The sequence below is a fragment of the Haemaphysalis longicornis genome, unplaced genomic scaffold (assembly GCF_048455015.1).
Source record: "Haemaphysalis longicornis isolate Haplotype H1 unplaced genomic scaffold, Haemaphysalis longicornis Haplotype H1 scaffold_2, whole genome shotgun sequence".
Lineage (NCBI taxonomy): Eukaryota > Metazoa > Arthropoda > Arachnida > Ixodida > Ixodidae > Haemaphysalis > Haemaphysalis longicornis.
Window position 1 is genome coordinate 179604489 of NW_027526295.1, and position 25174 is coordinate 179629662.

At 50.8% G+C, this 25174-nt stretch overlaps 1 protein-coding gene across 1 annotated transcript; it reads left to right on the forward strand.

The window, feature by feature from the left end:
* Positions 1-15597: 15597 nt before the first annotated feature.
* Positions 15598-20690, forward strand: LOC144169574 (uncharacterized). Its single transcript, XM_077698808.1, has one exon. It carries the CDS (start codon positions 15892-15894, stop codon positions 20557-20559), a length of 4668 nt encoding a protein of 1555 aa, XP_077554934.1. The 5' UTR covers positions 15598-15891; the 3' UTR covers positions 20560-20690.
* Positions 20691-25174: the final 4484 nt, after the last annotated feature.

Consider the following 25174-nt stretch of genomic DNA (forward strand, 5'->3'; position numbering starts at 1 on the left):
GTCTTCCGAACAACGGGAGTAGCCAGGGTCTAATAACCGACAACAGCAAAAATGCAAGACCAAAACAAATTCCGGGTCTTCGGGGCTGTCGGTTCTGGCAGAAGGCATTACGAGTCCCGGTAATCGTAAGGTAAAACAGTTCTTGCAACCTTGCCGAACGCTCGAAAGTATTGTATATCATCACTTTACATTGTCATAGCGTGAAAGTAAGCCAACATGCACGGGGCGCAAAAATATAGGTTGAGCTGTGTATAGGCGCATGCTGGTTGTATACCAGGCTTCTAGCCAGTATGGCGGCTTATTGAGCAACACGAGTAACGTGTACGGTTAAAATACTAGCAGTTTGTTCAGACCGGGAGGGATATTTATGGTACATTTCCCACAGCCATATATCTTCCCAATGTTCAGATATGCGTTATAGTAAAACTGCACTTACAGGAGGAGGAAGAGGAGGAGAAAACTTTAACAGTGAAATCAAAATGTTTAGTGGGCGGACTCTTCACTCCAGGACAAGAGCGTAAGAGTAATTTTCTTCAATTCACGGAACGTCATCCGGAATAGGCGATGATTTGTTCCTTACGCCTGAAGGGGTCGGAAAACAAGAACTGTTTGGACATATTCATCGGCTTTGATTTTAGTCATACTGAAACCGGCACGTATACTGTTTATTGCGTTCGTTAGCGAGTATATCAAGCCTACAACACCGTAATCATGTCGTAACTATTCGGGTTGAGGTTCAGTTCGTTACGATAACTATGGTTGCGATAGAAATTCGGTACAGAAACGTCGCCTTCGAGTACTCTGGACAGCGTTGTATGCGCCGTTTCGGGGTGGCGTAGCCCCAACCTTCGCATATTGCATTTCCATGTGAATAAACAACGCACGCTTCGGATATGCACCTTCTTGTACGCAACTATAACGGAAGCCAATTTATGAAGAAGGTACTCTATGCCTTACAGCCTTAAGAATATATCCATATGAACTTTGTGAGCCTCCGATTTGTGACAGCGCAGAAAAAAAAAAAATTCCCCCGCATTTCCCCGAGGGGGAGAATGTGAAAGTGCCAATGCACGGTTGTCGGCCCGCTTGCGGCGCTTGCGCTCGGCCCCCGCAGCCCACCGCCTCGCCGCCTTCTCTTCCATCTCTTCCATCGGGTTTGTAGTATCACGTGTACACCACGCAGTTATCAAGCCGCTATAACGCCGCTGAGTCGCCAACGCACGCCGCTGACGACGTAGTTTGAATGCGTTAAAGATATAAAGCGCGTCACTAACACTGATATCAGCGTCGTGTCCGTGGCTTGGTCGGTAGAGCGTCGCGCTGCGGCCGCAAAGTCCTCGGAACGAAACCTGGCGCCGGACGCTGTTTCTTTTTTAAATATAGAGGAGCACTGCGGACGCCGACGCCGCCGACGCCGCCGACGCCGCCGCCGCCGCCGCCGGCGGTGGATGGTTTGGGGTCGCTTATAAAGTGCATTCGCACTTAAAAAATGCGTTGGGCACATAAAAACATTTATCTGATATTAATCAACATCGAAAGAAATAGGAGACAGTTGTTTTATTTCCAGCTGCGCGATGGGCGTGTAGTGTTGTGCCAGAGCACCCTGCCCAAATTCGTTACACGGTGCAACACGCCGACAGCGGGGCGAATTCACGCCTCGACCAAACCAGACGAAACCGCTCGCGGCCGACAGGCCCTGACTTGCACCGCCGTAGAGTAGCAGCTCCCTTTTGCGTCGCGGCGGCTCGGCCGAATCATGCATCGGGTGAACGACCGGCAACCGACATGCAGCCACACGCCTGGAGGCGGCTTCGCGGAGACGGCGTGGGCGTCGCCCTCCCTTTCCCAATCGTGGCAGCTCGGTTGACTCAACCAACCGCTTTGCTTCCATTCGTCGGATTTCAAACTTCGGCCAGCGAGAGTCGTGATTGGAGTGATTCAAACTTCTCGGGGCCACAACGGACCCGCCCGGAAGCACTTATCACCGGCTTTCCTCGGCGCCATTCTTCGGCGGCACTTTTCGGAGGCACCGAGTGGAGAGGTGGTGTCGCCTTTGTGCGAGCCCTGTAACGTTTGCTTACCCTTGTACATACTGTATATAAATGTTGCTTCAACTTTTCGTCGGCTCGAGAATTTCATCGCTCTGCTCTGCGCCGCGTCGATAGCGGACTGAGCAAGACAACGCCGCTAAACCGGTGACTGCGCTGGGATGGCCAGTCACAACAGTGGTGGCAGCGTTGGAATGGCCCAGTCCCAACAGCGGTGAGAGCGTCGGGATGGCTGATTCCCAACATCGGTGACAAGCTGGGATGCGAGTCACAACATTGGTGACTGCGGTGGGATGCCCAGTCGCCACAGTAGACACCCGCTGCTTGGTGCGTATCATTAGACGGTTCAGCCTTCATAAGAGCATCTCAAAAATACTTTAGGGAAGCCTACGCATTTTGAATACTTATCGAGGATCTCTGATTACTGAACCTCGCAAATAAGTTAAAACGAATGAGTAACAGACGATCTTCTGGCCGTTGGCCTTAAAGGAGTACTAACACCAAATTTTGACGCCTAAAAAGGATATAATTGGCTGCATTAGTTTGTACAGATGCCTCACAGAAATTTTTGCAGCGATCCGAGGCCGGAATCACATCTAAAATCGATTTTGATTGTTCCGGCCGCGAGCTTCCACAAATCGGCAGAACTAGCGAAATCGCTTTCGGCGTGACGAAACATCGGCCGGCGTGTCTGGCCGGTTCAGGGTGACGTCATATAGTCGTTTTCGGAACCGGAAACGACTATATCCCGCAAACAGTTGCGGCAATACTTCGTAAACTTGTAGTTTCCATCACTGTTACAATCATTGCTGGTGTTTTGTATTTATGTGCTATTGCTGTTGTTTCGTGTCTTCCTGTGTCTATATATAGAACTGTCTTTTTGTGTTAATTTGTACGAATTGAGAATTTTGAAACCATAATTCTTGTATAACTTTTCGAATTCAGCTTATTGTGAACTACGTACGAAGGATGTACTCTTTCAATTGTTTTCGTTATGAGTGATTTTTTTTCCTTTCTTGAACCCTGCCAAGTGAGGGTTTCCGGGCCACTGTCAAGCTGTCTTTTAGCAGCTTTTAGCCCGGATGACCTTCCAGTTTCTTCTGGAAAAAATAAAGATTATATATCTATTTATTATATCCTGCACTGCTGTTGTCGGTGGTATTCGTTTGGGCAGCAGACGTACGGGTGTAGCTGTGTGAGCAATGCTTGTAAACTTTGCGCACTTTGCGTGTTCGACGTCTTTGCTCTTCAGTTCGTGGCCGGCGCATGGTGTTCCCTTGCACTGGTGCCGAAAACCGCGCACCGTGGCGACGCGGCGGTGCGCGTCGCCGAGCTCGCCCAAGTTGTGCTATGGCAAGCTCGCGCAATGCGAAGTACCGCTCGTGGAAGCCTGTCCGAGCAAATCGACGACGACGCCAAGCTGCATTATTTTCCACGCGACGACATGCAGCGCTAAACGTGGACTGAGTTCGTGCGCGGCGGCGGCCGCAAGAACTGTCGCCCAAGCCAGCGGGTTCGGCGTTGCTCGGTCAGCTTGGGTGTTGCGAACTTCAGGCTTAGTATCGTGGCGAATATTTGATCGCCGGTATCTACAACTGCGAATGACCATCCCTTAAACAACTTTTCATTACACTATCATCCCCTTTTTCGCCTACTGAGCTTTATTTTGGCGATAATTGCCGTTTCAGCGATCGGTGACCAAGACATCTGCCGTGGCCTGTTTTGATTCTAGCGCGCAGGTGGCGCCATCTTTCGGCCGCTCGCCGCACCGCGGTGCCGGCAGTGCTGGGTCGGAGCGCCGAACCATTAGAGCTCTATGCGCCGAACCTCCGCTTCCGGTCAGCGTAGGCTTACCATCGCGGCAAATATCTGAACGCCGCTTTTAAATTCAGCGCTGATAACAACCCCTAGCACAATTTTTCACCACACTAACATCTACTTTCTCGCATGTAGAACTTCTTCTTCGCGATCAGATTGATTATAAGAGTGGCGACAAGCTGTTGCTATCACTGTCTGCGCCGCTTCGAGCCGCAGTGATATTAAAAAACGGAGGACGACGGCGAAGACATCGCCGGCCTAATCGCCTGGCCAAATAAAGTTGCTCTGTCTGTCGGGTGGCAGCGACTCATCCGAGTCTGACGATTCAGACGACATGTCGACTGCTCGGGCGAGTGCGGACCATGTGCAATCGTAGCAGACGATGCGGCAAACGTCCCTGACGTCACGGGTGAGACCGTGACGTCAGACTGGCCCGCTTGCAGGCTGGCCTTCGAACGGCCATTTTCCCGCGCGGCGACCGAATTTGAAACTAGTTGCAATAAATGTGCTATAATTAATTCTGTGTTGGCGGCTGACGGCTTTCGGTTCGATTTTCGTAATTACTGGGCCAATATGTATTCTTTACAGCATAAAAACTGAAAGCGAGAAATTTAGTGTCAGTACTCCTTTAAGAAATATTTTGTCTCCTCATGTGCTTCAAACTTGTGCGGGATACAGCCCGAAAATATGCAGAAGTGTCAAAAGCTGCAAAAATAACTGAACTACTCGAAATATGCTCTTTAATGCGCCAAAGCGCCGCAGCGTGCGTTTACTATCACAGGCACTGCTGCCCCTCACAAGTGGACGACAGCGGCGCAAGTGTAGCAGACGACAGCGACGCCAGTCCCTAAGCTGACGTCAGAGCCAGGGGGCGCCACTGAAACATCTCACCGCCAATAGGAGCCGACCGGAGGTAGTCACTTCACGCTGTTGCCACGTCGACATGCGCCTGTTATGCGCCCGAAGCCACGCACAGAACATTACGTTGTTGGCGGATGACACAGGTGGGTAGAGATTGTTATAAAAGAGGAAAGCAAGGAGGAGAACAGATGTTGAGAATGGGTGGGGGGCAGGCCCCCAGGGACCCCCTCTGAATCCGCCACAGGTTTCTATTAACCTATAGTGGTTCAAGAAAACGTCAAGGAAAGAGGCCAGTCTGCATCACTATTGTTATGACTATTGCACCTTAGGTCACGGCCTCCGCGATCGGCTGCCGGCGGCGCGCCGATCGCGGAGGCCGTGCTTAGGTACAGTTAGTTGTGGCAATGACCGCTCTAAGTAGTGGTGCACCAATCGGTTTTGTAAGCCACCTTGCGTATTTTAGAACCAGAGTGGGCGAAGAAGCAGATTGTGACCTGCATTTTTCAGGTGCTGGCATAAGTGGCACGCCTGTGAAATTGGCGGGGCCCTTAATACTGAGGCTTCCTGCATTTTCCTGTGCATAACTTGTTCGTGCAAAGCTTGATGCATAGTAGAAAGAGGGGGTAACATGGGTATGCGTTGGCCAAATGTTCAGCACGGCGCCATGCTTTTAAATGTAGCGTCCTCAACAGGTGGCCAAAACAGTACTCATTGTACTCACTTACCTCAAACTACATGTACTGGTTGACATCGCAAGACCTCAGAGCGAAGCGGAAAGTCTAGCTCTGGTGATCTAGCACATACCAAACAGTTGCTGCTGTTAAACTAGCGAAGTGCTGCATGCTTACAGAGTTGCAAACATCTGCAGTGGGGCATTTTTAGTTTGAGTAGCCAAACCGTCTATGCAAAGCACTTAAAAACTTGCGCCACACTTACTCCACGGAGTGAAACTTCAGCAGAACTTTCTTTTTTTATATGCAATGAGGGTTGTGCCTTCTAGTTAATAGTAGGCTGCATCTTTGCCATCTTTTTCTTTGGATACCTGTATGCCAATGCTCATAATTGTCACATTCCATACAACGTCACATTACAATCGCTATGCACATTATTCCATGTTAGTGTGCAGCGTTGCGGTAACTTGCCTATGCACTGAAGCATATTTTGTGTTTGGGATACTGGGAAAGGGTGAGGTGGCCCTGAAAATATACGTTTTCTCAGGTCTGACAATTTATGTATTTTTGTGCAGCCCAAAAAATGTTGCTTCAACAGTCATAGATAAAGACTTCTCACAGGCATCCTTTACACTAATTCGAAATTGCCAAGTGAAATTCGTTGTTACGTTGTAAGGTTTTTCAAGAGGTTTGTTCCTCTGCCAGCCGTGCCTTGTACAAAGTTGTGAGAACATTACTTATTATAGCGTGGACGCGCTAATAGTGGCACTTTTTGTGATATTTTCGCTTTACAAATTCACCCAGTGCGAGTCTCTTGCGACGGGTGTAAAATATTTATAACACAGATGAAGGTTTACAGAATAGAACCTTTTATACTCATTGAGCGTGTTGTCTCCAGGCAATATGTTTACGAAATGTGTTATCCAAGGCACACACATCCAGCACTGCAGGTATAAGTGAAAGTAAAAAAAATTCATGAAATAAAAAAATACCATCGTATGAAATACAATGCCGAAAGTTGATTGATTGTAGGGTTTAACGCGCAGACGCAACGCAGACGATGAGGCGCGCCGTAGTGGAGGGCACCGGATTAATTTTGACCACCTGGGGATCTTTATCGTGCGCCGAAATCTCGTACACACGGGCGTTTTTGCTCTTCGCCTCCATCAGAAAAGCGGCCGCCGCGGCCGGGAATCGAACCCGCGACCTCGTGCTCAGCAGCGCAACGCCTTAGCCACTGAGCCACCGCGGCGGGTCACAATGCCGAAAGTTTAAGAACTGTCCAAACCGCTGTTCCTGCGCTTTGTGGAGCTCTGCAAAAATCCCCCCACCTCAGGCGTTCGGGGTTGCGCGGCGTTTTCGACTTCCACCGTAGGTCACGGGAGAACACCGCTAGGTGTCACAAGTGCCTCATGTTCTTCCCACCTTTTACCCTCTTACAGCGGAAATTTCGTTCCCAGCAAACATGTCTCATTACCTTTTGACGCCGCTAACAAGCTCTTTACGAACATACCACCCTGAAAACCGCAGTATTTCGGCCACAAATAAGCTTTCCATCGAACACTGCTTTTTAGTATTGAATACTTGCAATACTTTGAACAATGAACACTTTGCATTGAATACTGTTTTAGACATTACTGTTTTAGGCCCCTTTCGCGCTGTCTGTTTTTCTTTTTATTTATTTTTTCTTCAAATCATGTGATAAAAATGCCACAGTGCCTTTTCTGGTGTTCGTTACCATGGCTCTCTTTCTTCGACCTCTTTTTTACTTGTATTATTTTGTATAATTTCAACTGCAATGACGCTGCTGTGTCGTGTGCAGCGACCCTATACGGGCCCAGTTAGGCGATAACATGTGTCACCTTTCACTCATGAGCCGCTACATGGTGCTGTACGGTTGTTGTTAAATAAATACATAAATAAAAATAACCGAGCGTCCCCAAGAACTAGGCCTCAGTGTGGTTTCGGCTACGCCTAGGCGCGCTCTATTGGTGGTAATCCCGATTATGTGAATCCAGCTGCTTCGGGACTGGAAGGAAATGACCGAAGATGTGCGTACGACGGGGGTATGCAGTTCCATCGGATGGCAGCGTAGGTAAACCGCCGAACCGAGCAACAGCAACACAAGTTCGAAATGAGCCCCGGAAACCACGACCCCGTTTTCAGCACCCCGACCACACAAGTGAGAGCCTATCTCTAGGAACAACTACAAAGTTTTTGTTACACAACAAAAAAGTACTCGACTACAAAAATGAAGGAAGCGTGCACTCTGACGCGTAAGACTTGAAGGTTGCGAAGCTGTACGCAACCGTCACCACCATCACTAAGTCCAGAATTGCGGCCGATTTGCTTCTTCTTATTCGCTGCCGCAACGACATTATCTCCGTAATTGTTGCTATTAGTGTGACGTACTTCCATTTCTTGAAAGTGATAATCATTTACATCACCTACCTTGGAGGTGCGTACGCTATGATGTGTCTTTCTCGTTCCGAGCAAGTGTTGCCACGATATATATATATATATTTTTTTTTGGGGGGGGGGGGGGGGATCTTGGCCCATCTCCCCAAGTGGGTATGCTTGTCTTGACAAACGTGCGCAAGGGATGCTGGGCGGTCGTCGCGAGGCACGCACGCACGAGCGCTCAGCATTTTCTTGGTTTTGTTCATTGCTGGGCGGTCGCCGCGAGACCCGGGCGCTCACGTGCCCGCGCTCGGCAATTTCTTGGTATTTTTAACTGCGGACACGAAAATGACGATCGCTGTTTAAAAATTGTTCCTCAAAAGATTTATTTTCCAGGAACATTTTAAATCTTGGTGCAATACAAAGACGAAAAAAAAAAATGTCCCTGTTGTTGCTTTGGTCGTCAAGAGCGACAAGGAGCCATGTTTTGAGCCAAACCAAGTAAGAATAGAACACAGTCAGTTGTTACGGCGCTTAAGCGACTGTAGTATTTATTAGCCTGCAACTCTATCTGTGCGACCTCCGAACTGCCGACAGGCTGTCTGAATGCTAGAGGTATAACTTTGGCTTTTGTATATATGCCATGAGGTTTCTTATCAAACAGATATATCACACCGTGCGAGGGTGTGATGTCTTGTTTTCATTAAAAATTAAAATTACTAATATATTATGGCTGCAATAAATATATCTTATTGCCCCTAATTTATTATTCAACACTCGGTTGGTACCTCGTTCAACGGCTATACTGAGCCCAGAAGCGACCTTATTCCAGAAGCGACCTTATGAGAGAGAGAGAGAGAGAGGGTTTAGGGTGCGCCATTTCCTGTGAGCTTTGGTCGACCTAACCTTTAGCGGGTATACACTTCTAGGACGTGATCATCGTCATCTTGGTGACAGTGGTGCAAAGATGAAGAGGCGCACCGAAGCGCGAGCTCAGGATCGAGACAAGGGCTTGGACGGCCCGGCCCGTTCCTGCACGCCCTAGCGGCTTGGGAGCGGCCGTGAAGGGCGCCGACGCGGACGCGTCCAGCCCCGCCGACGTCGGCCACGGGCCTCCTCCGGCAACTCTGCTCAGCGCTGAGCTGCTGCGATGGCGTCCGATGACAGCCTCGACGAGCTGCTGGAGCTCACGAGGGACGGCCGTGGGGGCCACCTGGACATCGCTGGTGAGTGGACGAGCGCAGTGCCGTCTAAGCCCGCATTCACACAGCCGTTTTTCACCCCGTCACGTCACCGTCTTCCGTCACGGGCTTTTTTGGCCGATTGCTCGCCGAAAACGGTGCGACGGTGACGAGAGGCCGAGCTCCACGTTTCCGTTCCGTCAAAGTGACGGGACCACGCTCCGTGGTAAATCAGCCAATCAGAAAACAAATGTTTACGGCTAAATTTAGCGAAAAGTGAGCACAAGCCATTTTATTTACTTTTCAGATTAAGCACGCTCAATTCTAGGCTAAACCATATACTGGGCAGACGACCATGTATTCTAACGGCCAGTACGAACGCTACTCTGTCACGTCTCCATCGCGGTTTCTTGACGTGACGGTGCCGTGACGGAGAAGGTGGTGGCTGTGCTAAAGCGGCAACCACATGGAGCGTTTTGCTCGCGTCTGGCGTCCATTGGCGACTCTTAGCGGCGAAGCGAAACAGACGATGGAGAGTGCCAAATTCAAAAAAAAAAAATAAAAATAAAGAGCCAATATGACCAATTAGGCAGTTTTTAGCTAACAAAGCAATCTGGCAGATGTTGGTGGGGTAAATTGTGCTCTCAAACGTTTTTCGCGTCGCCACCAGGAGACGCCGACGGCCTCCAGACGCGAGCAAAACGCTCCATGTGGGTAAAAACCCATAGTGAGAAACTCTATGTAAAAACCGACCCAACGAGCGTTCCTAACTAAATGAACGCAACGGCTGCCGGTCATATGCACAGATTTTGCCTGAAATGTGCCTGCAGTTTTGTTTGCGCTAAATAACGGGGAGAGGTATGACAAGCGCCAGCGGTTCACGAGGTTCGAACGGTTTGGTCTATTTAAACCGCGTGGTTTTAGAAGCCTCAGCGTGACTCCCTGACCCCGGTACAGAAGGCTATACCTGGGTCATGATTGACAATCCAGCGCGCGAAAACACGGCACAAAAAAGAGCGAGAGTTAGACAGGACAGCGCTGCAGCGTCTAACTCTCGTTCTTTTTTGTGCCGTGTTTTCGCGCACTGGATTGTCAATCACGAACATTCACCAACTCGCCCAAATCACAGTCCTCTTATACCTGGGTCCTTTATCTCGCTGCGCGACGCCTGTTTCCGGCAGTCGCATCGACCGTTAGCGAGCCAAGACGTCAAGACGAGCCCATAAAGTGCTCTGCACTTGAAACAAATACGCGCACTGCATAATCTTTGTCCGAAGCGTGGTGTCCTAGCGTTGTTCATGTAGGAAGGGGGTGTTGTGCCTTTTTCGAGTGTTAATTATGGGTCACAGGCTGAATTGGTGAGAGGGTGAGCATTGTGTCTGAACCAGGGATGTTTTTTGCATGTGGTTTGGAAAGCCAACTTTCTCAGTGCGGTTTCTTTCTTAGCCCACTGTGCCCATCGAATGAATTCGAGCAACTGGGTTCAGTCCTCGGTATCGCCTGATGCAGAGAAGACCAACGTAAAACTGTCGATTAGGGTAGTAGGGACCAGGGGCCGGACGCGTGCAGTGTTTGTGCCTTATTTTACACCACATTATTTGGCTCGTATACGTTTTGATGGTTCGGGTACGCGCTTATATTGTGATGTAGTGGTTTTTCCTAAAGCAAAAACATGACTAGCGCCATCTATGTCTCTTTCATCAATTCCAGCCTTTTTTTGTTAAATCTACTGCTTCTGGTGGAACGGCTAAATTATGCCTAATTTGCTTAGTGCGCAGGCAGCCTTGGGCAGAGTTAAGTCCGAACAAAGGTATAGTGTCTGGAATCCCGGCAACCATGAGAATTATTGTCAGAAATTTCTCACGGCAGTCGCCTCTGATTGGATACACACGCCACTTGCAGATTCTCTGTGACAAACATTCCCTAAAAAACTCGTTCCTACAGCTGCGCCTGTGGCGCTGTGATATAGCACTTGTTTTTAAACGAAAGGGCTAAGCATAAAGTCCGATTCTGGGGAAGTTGTTTTTTTTTTTTTTAGCGTTCGGAATGTTTGAAGTTTTGTTTTGTTAAGGCTTTTTTTTTCATTATGGTGGTGAGTGGGGTGGAATAGGTTTTATATAAGTTGTGTTCTGTGTCGTTGGGCTGGGTTAGGTTAAGTTTGTTGCAGTAGGGTTGGATTTGGGCAGGTTATGATACGTTCGGTTAGGTTAAATTCGGTAGCGTAGTTTATGTTTGGGACGGGATATTATTAAGCAAATTTTAGGCCAGCCAGCTGTTATCAAAACTGCCGTGAGAATTTTCCGGAGGTAATTCTCACGGCTGCCGTGAGATTAGATGCAGCCCAACAAAAATACGCGAAGAAAAATAATGCCGCTTTTTTAAAATAAAAATTCAGGCCGTATTCGACACGAAAAAAAAAAATCCGCTTCCAAACGCTGTATCAGAGAGGAAAAATAAAAAAGAACAAAAACAAAAGATAGACAAAAATTTCCGCATCGCGCTGCCGCGAGTGGCCCGACAAAAAAATTGTAAAGCTTCGGCTTTGGTCTTGTCAGATGCACATCAGTATTTTTTCCAAGGACTCATGTCCGCTCATACACATCTATAGTATACGTACGTTTGCCATGGAGGACTTATTATTAAATCGCCTTTTTATTAGTGCCCCATATGGTTTATGTATATACCTTTGGAGTGCAACGTGGCGCGCATCGAACTGAGTGTAATATTCCCTTCTGTACCAAATGTCCCGCTGCTTACGCTGTATTTACCCCATTTCCTTTTATACTGCCCTGCGGCTTAGCTATCGAGCTTCTATGCCTCCAATTCCCTTTCGATTCAAGGCGAAGAACAGTGGGAAGAACAGTGCCGTCTGGTCGCCCAGGCGGTCGACATGCTCGGGCTGTATAGTTTCAGCCGAGTAAAAGTATTTACTACTACTACCGTGGGGGTTTCAAAAGTCCAAGAAGCGAGCATGTCTGGTGTCCTTCTATAGGTCTTTGTTGTTTCGCTGTTGTTTGCCATGCAGTACTTTGTGCTACTTTACGGCTTATACATTGCTCAGGGCTGTCCGAAGGGGATGTACTGATGATCTGTTTACTCTCAGCGGCATAGACCATTTTAACAGAGAGGCTGTTTAGCAATTCGTTGATTACGGCGTTTCACAAAACTCGGTATAACAGTGTAGAGAAAATAATTCACCGGCGCCGGCAGGATTTAAACCTGTGTCTGGTAGATCAACAGATTTAGAGTCCGTCGTCTTACCCACTCGGCTACGACTGTGAATCAGTACACGATTGTCAAACGGCTTACTCACTCGGCGGTGACTGTGGGGAGAGGAATCACGCCACCTGGTCGACGCAGAACACGTGATAGGGTACACGTTGCACCTGCGGGCGATTTGCTTCTTCTTCGCCGTTATAGCAACAATGATGGAGTAAACGAGGTCGTTGCGGCAGTTAAGAAGAAGCGAATCGACTGCAATCGTGGACTTAAACCGTCGTGATGGTCGTGAAGGTTAATGGCTTCAGTGCCTTCAAGTCTTAACGCCTTAGTGTGAGCTTCCTTCATTTTGTAAGTCGAGTGCTTGTTCTTTGTGTAACAAACACTTGTGGTCTTAGTTTTTTGGGTCATATTTCGAACTTGTGTTGCTGTTGCTCGGCTCGGCGGTTTACCTACGCTGCCATCCGATGGAACTGCATACCCCCGTCGTACGCACATCTTCGGTCGTTTCCTTCCAGTCCCGAAGCAGCTGTATTCACATAATCGGGATTAGCATCAATAGAGCGCGCCTAGGCGTAGCCGAAACCACACTGAGGCCTAGTTCTCGGGGACGCTCGGTTGTTTTTATTTATGTATTTATTTAACAACACAGTACAGCACCATGCAGCGGCTCATGGGCGAAAGGCGGCGCATGTGATCGCCTGACTGGGCCCGTAGGTTCGCTGCATACGACACACAGCCACATCATTGCAGTTCACATTATACAAAATAATACAAGTAAAAAAGAGCTCGAAGAAGGAAAGCATGGTAACAAACACCAAAAAAGGCGCTGTGGCATTTCTATTGCATGATTAAAAAAAAACAATAAAAACAAAAGACATCGCGAAAGGGGCCTAAAAACAGTATTGTCTAAAACAGTATTGAATGTAAAATATTCACAAAGTATTCAATACTAAAAAAACAGTCTTCAAAGGAAAGCCTATTTGTGGCCGAGAAACTACGGTTTTTCGGGTAATAAGACAAAGAGAATAAGACATGTTTGCTGGGACCGAAATTTCCGCTCTCAGAGGGCAAAAGGTGGGAAGAACATGAGGGGCACATGTGACACCTAGCGGTGTTCTCCCGCAACCTACGGTGGATATCGAAAACGCCGCGCAACCCCGAACGCCTGAGGTGGAGGGATTTTTGTAGAGCACGACAAAGCGCTGCAGGAACAGTGGTTTGAATAGTTCTTAAATATTCGGCATTGCACTGTGCTGAAAAGCATCACCGCCTGTGAAAACCAGTGTATATGTCCTGTTTAATTATGCGCAATCCGTAGCGTTCTCCGCATGTGCCCGGATTGTTTTGATGCAAAATGATTGGTATGGCGAAAATTTATCAATGTTGCGGAGAGGGGGGGGGGGGGGGGGGTTGTCGTCTTTTTTCGCATATTAGAGTCGCGCTCAGCGCTTATGAGGGTTTTTCAGAAAACTCGATCACTTGGTTCGTATGCGATAGGTGGCCTTGGTTCAAAGGTCAGGCATAGTTAAGGCGGCTTTTCTTGCGAGGTAGGTGCTTCGCATTGCTTTTGACAGGTAGCGCAGGAAGCATTATGGCAGACAGCACAGACCGTCATACATAGACGCCGCCGCGTAGCTGGCATCAAAAGCTTAAAGGGGCACTAACACAAAAATTTTGCATCTTGTTATTTTTTTTTTGTTGTTGTTGCGATAAGTAGCTAGTGGCCTACTTATCACCTGTAGAAACCTCATTTGCTTCAGCGTGCGACGGTTGTTTAATTAGAGGCATTTTCGATGCGGCCAGTCACAGTTTCGGTTTCAGCGGGTGCCGCGAAACAATGGATTTTGTGTGAACAAAGCTGACCACGTTACCGTCGGACGGATATCAGAGCAGAGCTGCCGTAGCGCTGTCTAATCCGCGTCGCCGGCACTTTCTGCGAGTGGCCCCACGTACTGATCTCGTAAGCCGCTTGACGCAGGCGCTGCGAGTGCAAATGCTGCCGCGGCTAGAGAACGACGCGCGACGCTCGAGACAGTGGGTGGCAAGAAGCGCGCTGGAAGCAGCCGGCCGGTCTGCGTATACAGGTCCGCCTACAGATGTGTTCGGCTTAGCACTGCGGCGGATATTCGATTGCCGCTCTCGTAAGCGGTGCAGATGACAATTTTTAATGCAACCCGCCATCGCATCATTAACTCCTTTCTCATATAAGCTGCCATGGTTGGGACTTGGGTCGAATTTCGTGCAGCGGTAACAAGCTATCACTCGAGCTACCTCCGCCGGCCTGCGCCACTTCGCGGCCGTGGCCACCGCCTGCACAGCGACAGTGCGGCTCGCCCAGTGGACTTTTCGTGTCTCCGGCGCGTTTTCGCGTCCAATGTAAATAAAAAGTAATAAAATAGAGTGCCTGGAATCGCTGTAGAACTTTTGTCGCGGCCAGCTGCCCGATGAGCCGGCGAAATCACGGTGCCTCCGCCGCCAACGATCGGGTCGTTCGTTCTTGAGAGCAGAAGCTCCGCTCCTCTGCCCTCCGATTGGAGCGGTGAGCCGGCGAAAAACGCCGGCAGTGCGGAAGCGGCAAACACAAACTCTTGACGTGTTTGGATGTTGTTTATTTACAAAATATCCAGGGAATTTCGATTGCGTGAGGTCCTCTGCTGGCTGCTCGGTTGCGTTTCGCGCAATTTAAAATTGATTTTAAATATGTTATAGGCTGTATTCTGCGCTGATATTTTGCAGATGATGTGTGTTCACACCTATCTCCGTAGTTCACACCAATCTATCTCCGAAGTTATCTCGCCTTCAAAATTTTGTGTCAGTAAACTTTTAAGGTTGGCTTCTCGAACGGCTGGCGAACGCTTATCTGAAGCAGTGCGCGTAAGATTTAGCGCCACATTCCGAAATAATGCATTAGATTGTCTGCGTTCATTTCTACATGTGGTGGCTGCGCCGTCCATCTGTCCATACGTCCATCCTGCCGTCCGCCTGTCCTTGAACGCTACATCGGTGAAAAAACGACGACGTTGCAGGTTCATTTTACGTTACCATGGTAACGTAAAATGTTACTTGTTAACATGGTAACTTCATGGTAAACGTACCATAGTAACGTCATTTTACGTTACAATGGTAACGTAAAACGTTATCATGGTAAACGTACCATGGTAAACGTGCCATGGTAACGTCATTTTACGTTACCATGATAACGTAACGCAGCTTTAGGGAAATGCATTGCCCTAAAGCTGCAACAAAGTAACACTGCTAACGTGACTTCAGTAGATTCCCACAATCCCACGTGTTAAGGTGTATTGAAAATTTTTTTGAAGTTACTTAGCTCTTGTACCGTAATATGTTGTATATTTCCCTGTTAGTTCGTGCCACCTGTATTGTTTCCTTTTTTGGTCACGTTTTCGTATTGTACCACCCCGACTCCTGCCTTGGCTATTCTTAGCCTGCAGTATTTTCTAAATAAAATAAATAAATCTGAAAGCGCACCATGTATTTCGTTCGATCCCAGGTCACGAGTGCGACGATTCTTCCTGGGGTCGAGCAGAGGTCGTGCCCACCCAGAAACTGCCCTCGGAAGGTGACGGGCGGGTGCAGCATTTCGGGAGGTCAAGTCCTGCTGCTGTGCATAATCTGGTCAGCTCGCCGTGTATCTCCGATCCACCGCACGAACGTCCCACAAGCAGTGAAATGGCTTCAGACAGAAGTCACAGGCGCCACCACATGAAAAAGCATCACGCAGTCAAGGAGAGCAGCGAAAGCGAAGACAGTGAAGTTTCACCTAAAAATAGCAGCAGGTCTCCGGGTGTGTCTACAGACTCAAGAAAGAAAAAGTCTGCCACGATGCTTTCAGTCTTTGGTGTACCGTCCCTGCCTGCAACCGAAGCAAGACGTCGAGCCTTGAACTCGGTTTCGAACCGCAATATCCATCAGAGGCCCATGGACGCAGCTGCCATAGGTGAACCCGCAGGTGTCTTGGAAGGAGAGGTCATCCGGAAGAGCCGTAGAGAGCGAACAGAAAGTACAGAAGGGGCTCCGCGTCAGAGGATTGAAGACGAGCAACGCGTACACCATAGGGTTCATGAAGAAAGAGCGCAGGATAGTAATCAGGCCCGAAACGCGGAGAAACTTACCTCGGGGTCGGTGGGGGCAGTCGGCCGTGTCACGGGCGACATAGGCTTCTCTGACGCGAAGGAGGCTGCACTAAGCGCTGGGGACCCACTACGCACAACAGTTGCCGCCTATGTCGTGGAAGATGACGCCAAGAAAAAGAAAAAGAAAAAGAGGAAGAAGAAAAAGAAAAGCAAGAAGAAAAGGAAGAAGAAGAAGAAGTCTAAAAGGAAGAAGAAGAAGAAAAAGTCAAAGAAGAAGAAGAAGAAGAGAAAGAAGAAAAAGTCTAAGAAGAAGAAGAAAAAGAAAAAGAAGAAGAAATCCCAAAGCCCCGATAGTACTGCCACATCAGCGGCCTCATCTAGCCCCACGGTGTCGCAAGCTCCACCAACATCTCAGACGTCCCTGCCCGCCACGAAGGTAGGCCTGGCTTCTACACCAAGCACGAGGTCGACCCAGACGGACGACTTGCTGAGGAGCATGCGAAGCCGCATCCAGCGCGAGGCCTACCTTCCTCCGCCGAACGAAGGGCCGCGGCACAGCAGGCGCCACCGCCGACGCTCCAGTTCCGAAGGTTCAGGCAGCAGCAGCGGAAGCGTTAAGAAATACCGCATCGTCACACACGTGGTCCTTGGAAATGCCGCCAGCTCAGGCAGCAGTGGTTCGCAGAAAAGCTGCCAGATGGCCCCGCTGCCCCAAATGCCCCCTCAGAATGTTCGGTCCAGGTCTTGGTCCAGACAGATGATGCGCCAGCCGGAACCTCCTCCCGAGGTTTGGGACAGGCCAGTGAAGCGGACTTCTTCCCTATGCACCAACTGCGGGGGACCGATTACGCCTCCCGTTGCAGCACAGAGGCCTGTCATCATCAAAACCCCGTTGATTCTTTCTCGGCGATCGTCAAGGCGATGTGTGCGAGACGACGATTACGATGACGAGCCACGGCGTCGATCGCGGTCGGACGAGAGAAGGCGACGTCGGTCGGGCTCTAGGCGCTCGTCGCACTCTTCCCGGTCATCGAGGAACAGGTGCCACTGCTCGCGCTCGTCTTCGGGAAGCCCGGCGTCCGGGTCGCGACGCTCGAGCAGACGGCGCCGCCGCAGGCGGCGGCGTTACCGCCGCGACAAGCTGCTGCCCTGCCGAATGGATCGCGAGATTACGGGGAGGCTCGGCTCCTCTATGCTTAAAGTCCCGCCACTGGACATGTACAGTCCTATGTTATTCGGTCGGCCGCCCCAAGCACGTTCTTTTGAGCGCGTTCCGCCCCGCTATGGACCGCCTGTAATGGGCGACATTCCGTGTGCGCCACTCCCTCCCACCGAAGGCGCTCCTCCCGTTTCTTTGGCGATTACAACTAACATGCTGCCGCCAACAATGCCCTTGCCTCCCGCTCTTCCACCGCCGATGCCACCCCTCCGGCCACAATTAATGCCGCCACCTATGTTACCAAGCATGGGGCCATCTCCTACAGCAGGCTTGTCGCCGTTTTTGCCGCAGCTTCGGGCGCACTCTTCGTTCACGGTGCAGCCGGCTCTCGGAGTGCCTCAGATGATGCAGCAGTCGCAGACCAGGCGGCCACCCACTAAACAGCGCTCGGTCACAATTGAGGTAGGAAAGGGGCCCGAGCTGCCGTCCCCCACAACTAACATGCTGCCGCCAACAATGACCTCACCTCGCGCTATTCCACCGCTGATGCCACCACTCCGGCCACAATTAATGCCGCCACCCGTCCCGCCACATATGTTACCAAGCATGGGGCCGTCTCCTACAGCAGGCTTGTCACCGTTTTTGCCGGAGCTGAGACCGCACTCTTCGCACACCCGGCAGCCACCCACGAAACAGCGCTCGCTCACAATTGAAGTAGGGAAGGAGCCAAAGCTTCCGGCCCCCACAGCGGCCGTACCGACATCTTACCAGGCGTCTGCGCCCCTCCTGGGAAAACAGCAAACTGGCCCGCCTAGAGCTGAGACCACCACGAACAGCAGCGACAGCATTAAGCTTCTTTACTCTTTCAAGCGGGAACCCTCGAGCTTCTCGTCAACGGGGTCTACGTACAGCGGTGCCGCGGTTGGCCCTCCGGTGAAGCGGCCCGACAGCAGCTCATGGAGGGCACCGTACAATTTTGTGCAGCGTAGTTTTAACCAAGGTGGCCTAGCGATCAGCGTGATCTTCGTCTTGGGCATCGTCGCCTGTGTTTTGGCCCTGATTAGCCAGTCCGCCTCCGGCCGAGAGGGGAGGGGTCGCGAGGTGATCGACGAAGAGGGAGACGAGGGGACACTGATGCACGGCCCGTGGTTGTTCAACCTGTCGGGGGCCGCATCAGCACTTGTCATGCGTGCCTACAAGCTCTGCCACTCGTCGGACTGTAAGAGCGAAGCCACACGGCTGTCCAACGTGCTAGCCTCAGAGCCGTGTGACAGTTTTTACGACTACGTCTGCAAGCGACGATGGGCGCTCACCCCTATAACCTTGCGCAGCGCGGACGAGCTCACGTTGAATGACATCCAGGACAACGTGTGGAGACATATCGAGCTGTTCAAAACCAAAAGGAACGCCGCCACTGCTGCCTGGACAAGCTGCGTGAATACGGCAGCCATCAACGAGCTTGGTTCGACTCCATTCCAAGAAGTCCTCAATTCGTCCGGCTTGTCGGGCTGGCCATTCGAAAAGGCGCCGGTTGCTCTGAACCCCTGGCGGGCCGCGGGCCGCCTAATGCGGCTGCTCACACTGGCCTCACTGCTCAGCTTGAGTGTGGAGCCTGGCCCCCGCCCGTCTCTGACCATCATGTTGGGGCCTGCGGAGGCACCACTGAGCCTTCGCGACTTCAGGGACAACTCCACCACCACCAGCTTCCTCAAGAGAGTCGAAAGATCAATTAGTTTTCTTTCCCCTGATGGAAACAAGACAGCGAAAAAAGCGATGGAAGTGCTCAATTTTGTGCTCAGACTTGCAAGCATAAACTCCGGCAAGCAAACTGCGCCCGCATTTGCCGCTAAGGCGCCCTTCACCACGTTTCTTGACGCTGCACTCGGCGACCTCATTGATTTGAAGAACAAAAATGTCCACGCAAAGTTGCAATCGCCCAAGTATGGAAGCGAAGTGAGTCAGATGATGGCTGTTGTGCCTCTGCGGTCCGCTCTCAACTACCTGGGTTACTACGCAGTCGATCACCTTTGGGCGTTCTCCCCAACGAGCGTGGGCGATGTCGTTCCACCCCTTCAACGGCAAAGAATATGTCTCCAGATGACTGAGAGGGCGGTGCCACGCCAAATTCTCGAAATCGGGTACAAGGTGTACAAAACCCGTCTCAACCTGACCCACCTGCGCAGGCAAGCCAATGAAACGAAACGGCGTCTCGAGGAGAGCATCCGTTCTCTTTCTTGGATGGACCACCAGATGAAGCTTAAGGTGATCGAGAGGGTGCAGAGGACCACAGTGGAATTCGCTTTCCCGTCCGAGCTCCTCCTTCCAGGCTCGATGCCCGGCGTGCCACCTCCTCTGCCATCGCGCACTACAGGCGCCCTGAGCCTTTACCAGCGGTGCGTGGAAAATGAATTCGTGTCCTCCGTAAAGCGCATTATAAACGGCGACGACGTACGGCAACCTCGCAGCCTCTTCTCTCAGCGCATCGAGCTCAGTCCGGACGGAGTGCTGCACGTGCCGCTGGTGGCTGTCAACCCTAGCACGAGTGCGAAGGCCACATCGGGTTACGTGTCCCTCCTTCGCGATACGCGCCTTAACGTTCGACTAGCCAGGGCACTGATGGAAGCAGCGCTCGGACGGACCAGCGACGACAGGTCCGTGTGGTCACCCCTTGCGCGTGCCCGCTACCGCGGCAAGCAGGCTTGTTTTCTGGCGCGCTTTCCGACGCTTCTCGACCCCTTGGAGGGATTGGAAGTCCACAAACCCGCCGAGGCGGTCGCGAAAGACGTACTAGAACACGTGGCCGTGGCCTTGGCACACCTAGAGTTCCGGCAGGCTGTGCAGCCCTTGCGTGGAAACATGACGGACTACCGCCTCGCCGACGCCCAGAACTTGTCCTCAGAGCAGTTGTTCTTCATCTCGTACGCCGAGTCGGCGTGCGAGGCCTACGACGACGAGTCGGCGTTCCGGCACTTCTTGCTGCGGAAGGAGAGTCCTGCCCGGCAGCGCGTCGACCTGGCCCTGGCTCATGATCCCACTTTTCACCACGCTTTCCACTGTCCCCGTGGGTCCGCTATGAGGCCACGCCACAGCTGCAGCTTCTGGTGAAGCACACTGTTTTGCGTCATCGGAAGCGGTTCTGTGAAACGTACTATAGTTAACCTATAGTAAGATCAATCTGGTCGTTGAGGGCGTCATCACCGTCCACAAACCTCACTGAATAAATTATAAACAGTCAGCGTCCTTGTCGGCGTCATCTGTAAGGATATGACAGGAAGCTACATGTAAACGAATGTAAAGGATTGCAATTCTCGCCATCGTCTTCGTCCATGCGGGAAAAGTCAGCCGTACTGCGGGACAGTTAGAGGTGGGGAAACTCGAACGCTTGGAAACGTTCAGATGAGACGCACGGAAAATGATTGTGTCCGAGCACTATACCCATGCGGTCCCGCATACAAGTTCACTAAAGCAATTTGACGGGCTATTTGGTCAGACATAATGGGGAAAAATTGCGTTAAAAAGGACAGGATGAACAGAAAGAAGCACCATAAGCACACAAACTCAATGCTGTTAAACAAGAATTCAAGGCCTCAATAGCCAGATTATTGGTTTGAGGGGTGAAAATGTTTGAAATGCTGTCAACTGTCCAGCATAAATACTAGTAAAAAGTCATCGACTTATCGAAATACCTTTTTTTTCTCGAACTGTTACCAACCGGCTGTTTTCTGTATAATCTCAATCACGAAAGCGCTAAGTACAGGGGCGAAGCCAAAGTGGATACGGAAGCACTCACCCGCGCGGTGGCTCAGTGGCTAAGGCGTTGTGCTAGAGACCAGCGCCGCGGTTCGTTGCTCTTCAGATGGATGCGAAAACGCCCGTGTGTCATTTCCGCGCCAGGTCCGCACAAGGAAAAGTCGTTGGGAATTGCCGAAAGCAGCCAAAAACGTCGCCACCTTAAAGTGCATGTTTGAAAAGGGGCCAGAAAAGTCGCATTTTCGGCAAGGCGATGCTAGTAAGTACTTTTTGATTACGTTGGCGGAAAAAATGCTGAAATTTTGAGAAGTAGAAAATGGCATCACAAATTTTATTCCTTTGCGGTAGAGCGGGAAAGCGACAGCGGCTGACTACTGCCTCCAAAAAAGCTAGAGAAATTTTATTGAAATGAAAAATAAAAACACAGGTCCGTATGATGGTATTAGTTCTGGTCAGCTATTCTGTGTGTGGGAAGGGGAAGGGGAAGAAAGATCGTGGATAGCGGATGAGAGAGATTAAGATGGCGGAAAAATGAAAAAAATTTCCCCGCATTTCCCCGAGGGGAAGAATGTGAAAGTGCGAATGCAGGAGTTGAATTTGCGCGGTTCGGTAATGTTCGCGAAAGAGAGATCACACACACACACACAACTACAAAGAAAGAAAGATGCATTTATTCACAGACACCTATTTGTGTTGTCGTTGTACTTGATTGCTAGAGCGGATCTCAGCTTTGAAATTTCGTGTCAGTACTCCTTTAAGCGGGTGCATTAGCCCTTCTCACGCCCGATTCCTGGCCAATCCCCCACGTGGGTATGTGCCATGTCAGCGGCCAGGCAGCGCGCGCCCATCTCCCCCCGTTGCCAAGGAAGACGAGGAGATTCCTGGCAAATCCCCCACGTGGGTATGTGCCGTTACAGCGGCCAGGCAGCGCGCGCCCATCTCCCCCCGTTGCCAAGGAAGACGAGGAGCGCGCGCACCCGCAGCTGTTGCTATGTGGACGGACGGCGGTCAACGGAATTCAGGGTCGCTTATAAAGTGCATTCGCACTTAAAAAATTACACCATCTTCCCCCGTAGGGGAACCCTGAGGCTTGGGGTCGATTCAAGTGCCCATTAGTTTTCAGTTCGTCGTTTCCGTGAGGTTGAGGTGCGTAGCTACGGTTATATTTACCGTTTGGTTTCCATGGTAACTACCACACTTTTCACTTACCGGAACTACGAAATGTGAAATTGCGTTGACCCCATGGCTGTTTCGCATACTACTCAGGATTCCCCTACAGGAAGATGGTGGAATTTTATTGGAGGGGGTGGGGGGTGTTAGAGTGGAGAGGCATTAAAGAGAGAGAGAGAGAGAGAGAGAGAGAGAGAGAGAGAGAGAGAAAGAGGTTGTACGTGGTATGGGTTTGTCTTTATTAAGGCATTATCATCATCATGTTCAACGTAGGTGACGTCGAGCTGTGGCTGGTGTTCCGCTTTGATTATGAATGCTTTATGGTCTGTGAAATGTAAAGTCAAGGGCTGTTGTAGTGGATGAACCCTAAAGTTGCTGAAGATGAGGTCGATTCACGTTCCCGGGATGGTTGTGGGCTGCTGGTAATCACGGCCCGCCGAGACTCGCCGACGCACGCCGCTGCCGACGACGATGAAACGTCGAAGGCGCGCGAAGCGTGCTCGTTTCGTGCCGGCCCAGGAAGACACCGGCAACACTGTCGCTCCAGGAGCCATTGAGGGGGAAGACACCACCGTGCGCTCAGCAAGCCGAGCATGCGCACTGGGGGTGTGGACGGCGCAACAACGACAACGACAAGGGAGGGGCATAGCCCCGACCATGAGATGCTTCGCATCTAAAAAAATTACACCATCTTCTCGTAGGGGAACCCTGAGTAGTATGCGAAGCAGCCATAGGGTTGACTGAAGTTCCCATTAGTTTTCAGTTCGTCGTTTCCGTTGACGTTCATGCCTTCGTTGTATCAGTTGCTTCTTGATGTAGTTTGAATGAGTGAAGGACATAAGGCGCGTTCGTAGCACATGCTCCTCTCTCGGTTTGTAGTGCAGTGGGAAGAGCGCCACGTACCTCCCATTGCGGCCAGAGAGTCGTGGGATCGAAACCGGGAGCCGCCTAACTATTTCTTTTTATACTGGACTGCGCTGACGTCAGCCCAAACGCTGACGGGGCTGAAGAGACGCGCATGCGCAGTAGAGTGCGGACGGCGGACAACGACAACGGAGGGAGGGACACCGCCCCGAGCATGAGATGCTTCGCATCTAAAATGGAAGAATGAAAGAAAAGGGGTTAAGTTATCAGGACGGACCTCAACTACAATATCGCTGCCAGGCCACTGCTGAGCAGAGATGAGCGCACTGCTTTGAATGCCTTGTGGGGACGCTGCGCATGTTGTCAAGGGCCCAGCATTACTTCCTCAGACACAAACCTACAGTCCAAATGGGCGAATGATGTGGCAAAAAAGCTAGAATATTGTCACGAAGCCAAAGATGACGCGGATGGCCTGAAGGAAAAACGTGCTTATTGGAGCGAACTCGTGCTCCCCTAACAACTCAAGAAATACACAGGCGGCGAAGCAGCAGTCAACAAAGTGACATGCGCAGGCGAGTGTCGGCGAATCGAATGCCGCGGCGCCTGCTGTGCTGGCGTTTATCTTTCGGCGCGGGTGTTTCTCGAACCGTCGAATTATATCGAGAACACTGTAGATAAAAGAAGACTCTTCTAGGCTAGTGGCGTTATGGCGAAACATTCTCCCTATCAAATGAGATAATCCGTGCGGCATAAAAAAAAGAATGCAACATGCGCTTCACGCGGGGCACAGATAACACAACTTGGCGCAGCCATGCGGTAATACCGAAGTCATAAATAAACAAGTACAATGCATGGTTCACGGGAATATGCAGGTTTCGGTAAATCATCCAAAGAATATGAATGACTTTAAAGGGGTCCTGAAATACCTTCCGCCGATGCATGGATGTACATGTAACCAAATAAGACAATGTATTAGCAATCTCCTCCCGCAAGAATTTTGTCAAAGCGATGAATATTAGCTGAGAAATCGTAAATCAAAAACCGCGCATTATCGTCACGCCGCGTTTCCTCCTCTTTTCAACTGTTGACCGCGCGCGAGCACTCCCTCCCATGATGCTGCGCTAGTCAGCGGTGACGTACTTCCGCATTACGCTCCTCCGACTGCCGTCTGCTACGGGCAAGTTTTGTTGACACCATGAATTCCGCACTCCGCTCAAGGATGGATAAGCGAACGAAAAATCTGGCCGCATGTGTGCGGTGGCCTGGCCTTGCCCTTTCGCGGTGTGCGTTGCTGCAGTGCAGCACGTGACTTTTAATCGGCGGCGAACTCGCAGCCGCTGGGGAGGATCTTGCGCTCGGTCCCTTTCATGCACCGCGCACAGTTTATCTAAAAAGCGCCGTATCAGATGTGGCCCCGCTGGTGCCGGGTCTTATTTTGCGGCGGTGGTAATTCCTGCCGGCGGCATGTGAAAAAGTCATTTTAAACCGATACAGAACCCGTAAACAAAACGCTTTAATCATGGGACCAGTTCAGCTTGGGGCGACGCGTGGTGGAGAGCGGCAACGTTGGCAAAACATGCTCCGGCGCGGCTCTGAGCTTTCTAGCGCTGGAGCGAGCGCCTTTCTTTGACGATCTCAAACATCGGTTGCCTTGGCAACAAGGCACAAACCGCCCCAGAGGTCAGTTACGGTTGCGTGATCCCGGTTCAGCTCGGGGCCCCACCTCGCGACATGTGGGCACTGCAGACGTACCACTCACTCTCATTAGGAAGTGTGAGATGCGTTTGGCATTACAGGAGGCGATGGTGTGTGTGTTGTGGACGCCTTTGTTTCGCGATGAAATGCGACGTTGTGCTTCTGCGGCTGGATAGTGCTTCCCGTGGTCTGGATTATCTTTCTCGAGCGACGTACGACTCAACCTCACATGGGGTATGTG